We start from the raw sequence: 10,108 nt of genomic DNA on the forward strand, positions 1-10,108 counted from the left end.
TTCATCGTGGCCCCAAACATTGGGCTTAGTTGAAATTCTGGTAGACACATCAGAGAATGGAAGCGTCCTCACTTAGATGCTCTGTGAACCTTAAATTTGAAATAAATTTTCATTTGGTTTACTTTTTATTCACTGTTGAACCTAAATTGGCTCAGCTATATTTTACTGACACACTTATGAGACTACAGGCTGAAGAAAGAATGAATTTTATTTAGGAAAGCACCAGATCAGAGTTTCTTAAACTCGGCACTATTGACATTTGGGGCTGGATAGTTCTTTGTTGTAGGGGACTGTCCTTTGTCGTGGGGAACACTGTAAGATGTTTAGCAGCAGCCCTGGCTCTACTCACTGGATGCTAGTAGCAAACCCCCACATGCCCAGTTGTGAGAACCAAAAATGTACCCAAGTTACCAAATGCCCTCTGGGGGGTCAAAATATATATATATATATATAATCAGGTATCTACTAAATTAGGTACTGTAGGGGTTCAAAGATAAGTTAGGCCCTGTGTTTACCCTAGAGAATCTTATAATCAAGTATAATTATAGAGGTGGCTTGTTTTTTTCTCTGCTACCAGAATTTGGAGGGGAACTAATAGATTTGGCTCACTTTTTAAAATTTAACTCTCACACACATATAGCACTTACTATGTGGCACCACTGTTCTAAGCATTTTATAACTATTAACTCATATAATCCTAACATGCCTATGAAGAAGGTACAATTATTATCCCTATTTACAGATGAATAAACTGGGGCACAGAAAGGTTGAGTAATTTGTCCAGATGAAGGAGCATGAGAGGGTGAGGATTTCACCCTTGTGGCTATGGAGACTTGGCTGAGCTGAAAGTGTGAGCAAAAAAGCCACTTCCAGTCTTCCCAGCAGACCTTTATCCTGCTGATCCAGCGCTCATTAGAAAACTGTACTGGATCCAGCATTGCCACCATTTACTCAGGGATCTAAAGGGAAAGCTAAAATGTTAAGTCATCATTCAGTTTTCCCAGCCTGGCTGTGCAGATAAATATCAACCCCATGATACCACAGGGAGAGTAGACTTCAGGAGGTGGCTTTGGAGCATTTTGCTTGTGCTACTGACTGATATGGGAACCATGATCCCACGACTGACCATGCTATGTGACTTCCTGTGGAGTGGCTCTCGTTATACAGCTTTTAGGTTCTGTCTTCTCTCCTCACCTGCCCACCACCCCCCAACCCCACCTGACTTTAGTTGTCTTAATTTTAGCTAAACAATTTCAATTGTCAGGTTTGTGTAACATGACAAAAATCTCTTATTTGCTGGGGGTTGGGCTTTCAGGTCCGAAACCTGTGCTACATGATAACCAGGCGAGAGAAGCTGAAACTGTCACAAATCAAAATACAGGAACAGATCTTCAGTTTGCAAGTCCAGCTTGCTAACCAGGAAGTTGCTGCAGGTAACCTGTGTAAATTTTATATCAATTGTTTAACTTAAAAATCTTTTAAATTCATTTCTTCTAGTCCAGCCCTGATATAACATGGCCCGTTTCACTGTTGACTCATGAGGCAAGAAATCCCAGGGTGGGGTTGATGGAGTGGCAGGCCTAGGACAGATAACCTAGGTCCCAGACAGATATTTGAGGCTATTAGTTGGAGCCGTGAAATTATTCTAAAATCATTGGATTCATTTAGAAATCAGTACGATAGGATCTAATCCTAGTTTCCAGAAAACATTTAATTCCAGGGTTACTTAACAATAGTCTGTTATAACAGATCCTTAGCCAGAAGTTAGGAGGTCTGGGCTCTTGTCTCTTCATTTATTCACTGATATTTTTTGAGCACCTCCTATGGACTAAGAGCTGAGCTAGAAGACAGAGCAGTCAGCAAGACAGAATTCCTTCAGAGAATTCTGCCCACTTGGTGAGAGAAACAAGTGAGCATAATTACAGTGCCCTAAGCATGGGAGCTTGGCTGGAATAATGACAGTCATATTCAGAGACATTTGTAACCTCCCTGTGCCTCATTTAACACAGAGGTCAGTGGCAGAGCCTGGGCAACCAGGGGTCACTGGGCAGGGTGTGCAGAAGCCAGCTTCTGCCAAGGGCCAGCTATAGAGCAAGAGAGGCACCCAGAAATAAGGTGTCAGGTAGGTATCAAAGGCTCGTGGTCAGTTGTGAGTATCACGGGTCACAGCAGAATGGTGTAGCAGGAGACAGCAGGGCTGCTCAGCCACAAGAGCACCACGATGGACAAGACAAGAAGAACCAAAGGACAGCAGGAAGAGCCTCCATGATGCCAAGGAAATTGGCCCCTAGACCATGTGGCTTCTGATTAGTGGGACCCAGCCCCATAACCGCTTGTGGCAGCAACAGGTGGCAGGCCCTGGTAGAGATGGGGGCTGTGAGTGTTCAGTATGGACCCTTAGGGAACAAATGCTGCCCGTTGGGATTTTTTTTTACTTTCTGAGAAATAATAGTTCATTATTAGTGTATAGAAATGCAACAGATTTCTGTATATTAATCTTGTATCCTGCAGCTTTGCTGGATTTTTTAATTCTAATAGTTTTTGGGTGAAGACTTCAGGGTTTTCTATATAAAGAATTAGGTCATCTGCAAATAGTGACAGTTTTATCTCTTCCATTCTAATTTGGATGGTTTTTATTTCTTTTTCTTGTCTTATTGCTGTGGCTAGGACTTCCAGTACTATGTTAAATAGAAGTGGCGAGATTGGGCATCCTTGTCTTGTTCCTGAAATTAGAGCAAAGGCTTTCAGCTTTTCACCATTGAGTATGATGTTGGCTGTGGGTTTGTCATAAATGGTCTTCATTATGTTGAGCTATGTTCCCTCTGTACCAACTTTGATGAGAGTTTTTATCATGAATGGATGTTGAATTTTGTCAAATGCTTTTTCTGCATCTATTGAGATGATCATGTGCTTTCTATCATTCCTTTTGTTAATATGATGTATCACATTGATTGATTTGCAAACGTTGAGCCATCCTTATGTCCCTGGAATAAATCCAACTTTATCATGGTGTATGATCCTTTTTATACATGGTTGGATTCAGTTTGCTAATATTTTGTTGAGGATTTTTGCATCTGTATTCATCAAAGGTATTGGCATGTAATTTTCTTTTTTTGTAGTGTCTTTGGTTTTGGTATCAGGGTAGTGGTGGCCTCGCAGAATGAATTTGGGAGTGTTCCATCCTCTTCGATTATTTGGACTAGTTTGAGAAAGATAGGTCTCAGTTCTTCTTTATATGTTTGGTAGAATTCCCCTGTGAAGCCATCTGGTCCAGGACTTTTGTTTGCTGGGAGTTTTTTTAAATTATAAATTCAATTTCACTACTAGTGATCAGTCTGTTCAAATTGTCTGTTTCTTCTCAATTCAGTCTTGGCAGGTTGTGTGTTTCTTGAAATTTGTCCATTTCTTCTAGGTTGTCCAATTTGTTGGCATGTAACCATTCATAGTATTCTCTTATGATTTTTTTGTATCTCTGTAGTATCTGTTGTTATTTCCTCCCTTTCCTTTCCTATTTTGTTTATTTGGGTCCTTTCTCTTTTCTTCTTGGTGAGTCTGGCTAAAGGTTTATCAATTTTATCTTTTCAAAAAAACAGCTCTTGGTTTCATTGATCTTTTCTATGGGGTTTTTTTTAAATCTCTATTTTATTTATTTCTTCTCTGATCTTTATTCCCTTCCTTCTGCTGACTTTGGGCTTTGTTTGTTCTTTTTCTGATACCTTCAGGTGGTAGGTTAGGTTGTTTACTTGAGATTTTTTCTTGTTTCTTGAGGAAGGCCTGTATCACTCTAAACTTCCCTCTTAGAGCTGCTTTTGTTGCATCCCATAGATTTTGGAAAGTTGTGTTTGCATTTTCATTTGTCTCAAGGTATTTTCTGATCTCCTCTTTGATTTCATCATGGACCCATTGGTTTTTTAGTAGCATGTTGTTTAGTCTCTACGTGTTTATTTTCACATTTTTCTTTCTGTAATTGATTTCTCATTTCATACCATTGTGGTTGGAAAAAATGCTTGATATAATTTCTCTCCTCTTAAATTTTTTTTTAAATTTATTTATTTATTTATTTATTTATTTTTGGCTGTGTTGGGTTCTTCGTTTTTGTGCGAGGGCTTTCTCTAGTTGCAGCGAGCGGGGGCCACTCTTCATCGCGGAGCGCGGGCCTCTCACTGTCGCAGCCTCTCTTGTTGCGGAGCACAGGCTCCAGACGCGCAGGCTCAGTAGCTGTGGCTCATGGGCCTAGTTGCTCCGCGGCACGTGGGATCTTCCCAGACCAGGGCTTGAACCCGTGTCCCCTGCATTTGCAGGCAGATTCTCAACCACTGCGCCACCAGGGAAGCCCTCTCCTCTTAAATTTGTTAAGACTTGTTTTGTGGCTTAGCATGTGATCTATCCTGGAGAACGTCCCATGTGCACTTGAAAAGAATGTGTATTCTGCTGGTTTTGGATGTAATATCCTATAGATATCTATTAAGTCCAACTGGTCTATTGTGTCATTTAAGACCACTGTTGCCTATTGACTTTCTACCTGGGTGATCTGTCCATTAATATAAGTGGGGTTAAAGTCTCCTACTATTATTGTATTATTGTCAATTTCTCTCTTTATATCTTTTAGTATTTGCTTTATATAGTTAGTTGCTCCTGTATTGGGTACATATGTGTTAATGAATGTAATACCCTCCCTTTGTATTGCTCCCTTTATCATTATATAACGCCCTTCTTTGTCTTTGTTATAGCCTTTGTTTTAAAGTATGCTTTGTCTGATTATGAGTATTGCTTCCCCCACTTTCTTGTCATCTCCATTTGCATGAAAACGTACTCTGTCGTTTAAAATGAATCTTTCTTTTTGATCTTAGGACTTCCTTTGACAAATGCAGTAGAAAATTCATTGTTTTACCCACCACCAAGAATTACCTTAAAGTTAAAAATGCCCAAATCAGCCCTGGAAGACTGCAGAAACAGCTCCACAGAGCCTGAACATGGACCTCTCTCTCCTGACGGCAGCTCCCCTGTTTGCAATATGAGGAGCATGCAGGCGGCTCAGGAATCACTAGAAATGAGAATGAAGTCATACCCAAGGTATCCACTAGAGAGCAAGAATAACTGTTTGCCGGCCAGTCTCAGCCATGCTAGGAGTGAAGCAAAGGATCCCAGTCCTGCTTGGAGAACTCCATCTCCAGAGTTCTATCATGGGCAGTCTCTGGGAAAGCCTCTGGTCCTTCAGGCTGCCCTGCATGGACAGTCTTCCATTGGGAATGGGAAAAGTCAGCCTAACTCCAAGTTTGCCAAATCCAATGGCCTGGAGGGCAGCTGGTCTGGGGATGTCACCCAAAAAAACAGCTCAAGTGAGATGTTCTGTGACCAGGAGCCCATGCTCAGCTCCCACTTGGGCAGTCAGGGCAGCTTTAGAAAATCTACCATGGAACACTTCAGCAGGTCCTTTAAGGAGGCCACCAACAGGTGGGTGAGGACCACAGAGGACCTCCCGTGCTATGTGAAGCCAACCAAGAATATTAACCCCAAGGAGCAGCTCTGGGGCAGGCAGTTTGTCAGGCGGTCTGCAGGGAGAGCTCCATATCAGGAAAATGATGGGTATTGCCCAGATTTGGAGCTGAGTGATTCAGAAGCAGAAAGTGATGGGAATAAAGAGAAAGTTAGGGTAAAGAGAGATAGCTCAGACAGGGAAAATCCTCCCCATGACTCCAGACGGGATTGCCGTGGTAAAAGCAAGACATATCCCCTTTCCCACAGTTCAATGCATAGGTGATTAGAAATTCCAAGAAAAACTCCACCTTTGCCTTTGCCTCATATATTGGGGAAAACCCATACACCAAAAGGATTCTAGTATATGTTAGGACGAATTGTAGTGAAAAGGATAAAATTTTTCCGCAGTAAATTGGCTTGCAGTTTTTGAACCAGTTTCAAGTCCAATTTTCACGAGCACATCATAGAAATTACATATTGTCCAAAAGTTTAGGGGGTTTTTTTGTTTTGTTTTTTTGCCAGAGGCTAGTGAGAAAAGCTGGGACCAGAGTATTTGCTCAGTAAATACTTTGGGGCAGCTTTCCAATTATATTAACACATTGATACACATATGTATTAAGAGTCCTTGCATTGTCCTTGATTTGCAGGAGACCGTGATTATCAGACACTAAAACTACTTATCTTTTGAAGCTACAGCATGTGACTTCCAGAGCTCCTGTCTGTAAGAAGTTTCTAACTCCACTGGTACCTGGAAACCCTCTTCAGGGAGAGACCAGGGACCAATATCTCAGATACTGTCAAACTCACTACTCTCTTCCTTTGCTCTGAACAAGGTTGAGTTCCTTTCACAGTATCTTAACTTACCAAGTCAATACACCTAATGCTTATAAGTGTCCAGTGCCTGTTCCTAGACTTGCTTGTTGGGGACGCACTTGTAACTATTTCCACCCAGCTAACAAGCATAAAAGGCTAACTTGTGGATAGTGTTTACAAAAGTACTACTTCCAAGGAAAATGCTCTGATTCTCTCAGTTTAGGCATTTGTGTAGGATCGCAGAGCCTTTCCCAAAGTGAGAACATTTCTGGAGGGTTTGTATCAGGTCAGGGTTTTTGTGTTATTGTTTTCAAATAAGTTTGACTTAAATAAGTTTGGCTGACAGTTTTTGTATACCTGCTTTAATGTTTATAAAATTTTTATTGACGTATAATTAAGATATAGTAAAATGCAGAGAGGTTAAGTATTCTTACCTGCTTTAATTTTGAAACAGATTTTTATTGTCAAACAGAATTTGAAAGCATGTGTTTAACACATGGATATAATTTAGCTTTGTACCAACTTTGAATCCAAGGCAATTTCCCAAACAAAAGGGCTGGAGCTGTTTTTCAGAAGTTACTCATACTCTGTTCCCAAACTATCAGCCTTTATTAATTTCTGGGAGGAAGAGAATAATTACATTAGTGGGAGATAAAACATACCTGCTTCCTGTTTAAAGAAGAGGAAAATGTTACAGTTTTTAAAGTGTGAAGCCAACTATAATTATCTGCTCTCTTTTCTTCTTAGCCTTAAATTAATATTCTCTTTCTTCTAGTTTGGGAACATGTAGTGAGACTTTTCAGACAAAAGAGGCCATTTTAGATTTTTTAAGTTGCTTCCTGGTGAAACAGCCCAGCTGCAGTAAAGGCAGGGGCCCCTCTTCTCTCCGTCAATATGGGAAACTCAGCAGTTTTCCTCTCCCCCGCTTTTGTTCCTGTAGCCTGTAGCTTTGTTAATGAGTTCCTTTGCTTTTATTTCTTCCTCCTTTTCTGAAAACTTCTGTATTTTGCCTCTCCTTTGGCTACACCTTCAAAATGTTTCTTTTGTGCCTGTGTACATGTGTGAACATGCCATAGCATGTGTAATAGGTGTCCTATGCTTTGTTTGAATGGAAAAAGCTATGGATTATCCAAATGAGGAACAGTAGTTTTCCTATTTATGCACTAGGTTTCTGTGCTTTTTCTTTGCATTCTCCTGGTTTGGATATTAATTTGACGCCTTCATGGTAAAGAAATTGTAGTGGAGCTATGTCATAAACTCCTTCTGTTAGAGGCCAGTGCAGTAGCCTATGTCCTTTCATGCCTTTCAATTCTGAGTGAGTGGGAAGAAAAGCAAACATTGAAAAAGTGCTTCAGCCAAATTCCATATGTAATGCCATTGGGAGAGTATTGACTAAAATAATTTCAGTCAGGGAAATATAGTTGTAATATTTTTACAGGATTTTCCTAGGTAAATGAAGGAGCCTTCAGTTGTATACATTTCAATTGCCCCAAAATGTATTTGCTACATTTTGCTGTTGTTTGAAGTATTACCTCTTAATCTTCTTTGTTAAATTTTTTTTCGTTTTGTCTTATATAGTCCAGTTTTCAAAGATGAACTTGGCCTTTTTTCAAATGTCACCTTTTTACCGATACTTTTTCATTAAATTATGAAAACTGTTAACTACTGTCGGTGTGGTAATTTTTTATTTTGGCATATGGGTTTTAGAAAAGCTTACATATGTTTCTTTTATATTTAAAAAAAAATCTTATTCATTAAGCAAAACAGATGGTAAGGGGAAAGGAAGTAGGAATTGAATGTTTAGAAGCACAAATTTGTGATTCATGTCAATACCAGGGACCAAAGAGAACTCGGAAATTGGACTCTACCTGCAAATCATGATTTCATCAGGCCGATAAGACGGAACCTTAGGACCAACATAAATCACTAGGGGAATGGAGCCTGTCTAAAGTCACAAAGTTCAGAAGGCTTAGATCAGGCCTCACTTAAATATACATTCTTTGCAAAATTCATTCTATTTTGGAGTCATGTGAGAATATTAAGATTATAGGGGTTATGTAGTGTCATGGGGGGATTTTTGAGGGCATTTATAAACATTTTCATTATGTTTGAGAAATGTATTTGCTGAAGGTCATTGGGTAAATCATTAGTGAAGATAGTTAAAAGATAAGGTTGTTTCTCACCCCCATCTTCTCTTCCCCCTCCTCCCCCTCTTCCCCTGCATTCTCCCTCCACCACCACCACCTCTCTCTCCTTCATAGATAACTGTTCTGATTCAGTAAATTTCTAGGTAAAATGTTGGAGTACTAAAACTACAAATACCACTCTGTTATAGCCAACAAAAGCTTTGGGTGTATTCTAATGTCTATATCTCTAATAAGAGGTGAACCTTTGTTTTCATGTTGAAGAAACTTTTAAATTCATAGAATAAACTAGAGGGTGCACAGTCCCGGGGCTTTTTCCCTCCAGGACTTTACAATCCTCAGCATGCTTGCTGACCCTTAAGAATGGAGGAAAAATACATGATAGGATTAAAACCTTATTCACCACTGAATAACCTTCATGGGATATTTTCAAAAAATGTATCTTATTTATAACAAATGTTTATTAGATTTTCACAACCTTAATTCACCTATTTTCAAGTTTTATGGAAAGCAGCAATTACATATTGATTTTAAAAAATAACTTTAAATTAATAAATAAAGGCCTACCCTGAGGCTGTCTCTCCTACACATGGAGCTCTGTAATACTCAGTTCATCATTGTTGAAGGAGGCTTCTGTGAATTCAGTTAATTTTACTTCATGGATTGGAACGGATTGCATGACCTGAAACCATGAGGATAGTTGTGTTTGAAATGAGCCGAGATGACGGGGGTGGTCACGCCCCAGATTGGTGCTTCCTGCCCTGTCTAGTCACTGATGAGTTCTTTGACCTGATGCTCCCTAAATACATTAATCATCTTGACAAACTCTCAGAGCATCCATCATTTCTCATCTTGTTAAAGTGGGTTTTGGTGTGAGCATTCCAACCTCACAGCCTGGACACCCCAAGCATTAATTTCTCTTTCCCTGACTACTCCTCCCACCCCACCTTCTTAGTTTCCTTTATTTTTACCGATTGTCAGGTTATAAACAAACTAGAAAGATGGAATTGGGCTGATTAAGCTGTACTTAACTACAGCAAGTATCTGCTCAGCTTCTCCCTGAAGAAAACAACCTGAGAGGGGGTTTACTCATGAGTTCTGTACTGCTCCATTCTTGCCATCCTGGACAGAAGATTGGACTAGTCATCTGACACAAAGGCAAACAGTTTAGAAGCTCACATCCAAAGAGCAAGATAATTCACACAAATCTAGACTGGACAGGCCTCGCGATGGAGCTAGGACCTGGTGAACTTGCCTTCTCCATAGCTAGTCTAACCTGTAACTGAGTGTAGTTGGCTAAATAATGGCCCCCCAAAGATGTCCACATTCTAATCCCTGGAACCTGTGAATATGTTACATTGCATGATAAAAAGGACTTTGCAGATGTGATTAAGGTTAAGGACCTGAGGTATGGAAATGATCCTTGGTTATCCAGGTGACCCAACCAGTATAATCACAAGGGTACTTTTAAGAGGGAGGCAGGGGGATCAGCGTCAGTAGCAGTAGGAGTTGTGATAATGGAAGCAAAGAGGTTGGAGTGATGCTAAAAAGGGCCGTGAGCCAAGGAAATGAATTCTCCCCTTAAGTCTCCAGAAGGAACCCAGCCCTGACTACACCATGACTTCTGACTTCCAGAACTATAAGAGAATAAATTTGTGTTGTTTTAAGCCACT

At 40.1% G+C, this 10,108-nt stretch overlaps 1 protein-coding gene across 6 annotated transcripts in view; it reads left to right on the forward strand.

Moving 5' to 3' along the window:
- The window catches only part of JADE3 (jade family PHD finger 3), a 162,623-nt gene extending 154,670 nt beyond the window's left edge, over nucleotides 1-7,953 (forward strand). For 5 of the 6 annotated variants that reach the window (XM_036839628.1, XM_036839629.1, XM_036839631.1 and 2 more), the window contains 2 exons: nucleotides 1,316-1,433; nucleotides 4,851-7,953. In XM_036839628.1, the coding sequence (XP_036695523.1) occupies nucleotides 1,316-1,433; nucleotides 4,851-5,761 (1,029 nt within the window). In that variant the 3' untranslated portion in view covers nucleotides 5,762-7,953. The remainder of the gene's footprint in view (nucleotides 1-1,315; nucleotides 1,434-4,850) is intronic. The other variant, XM_036839633.1, reaches the window with a different exon arrangement.
- The last annotated feature ends 2,155 nt before the right edge of the window (nucleotides 7,954-10,108 follow it).

The sequence above is a fragment of the Balaenoptera musculus genome, chromosome X, assembly GCF_009873245.2.
Source record: "Balaenoptera musculus isolate JJ_BM4_2016_0621 chromosome X, mBalMus1.pri.v3, whole genome shotgun sequence".
Taxonomy (NCBI): domain Eukaryota; kingdom Metazoa; phylum Chordata; class Mammalia; order Artiodactyla; family Balaenopteridae; genus Balaenoptera; species Balaenoptera musculus.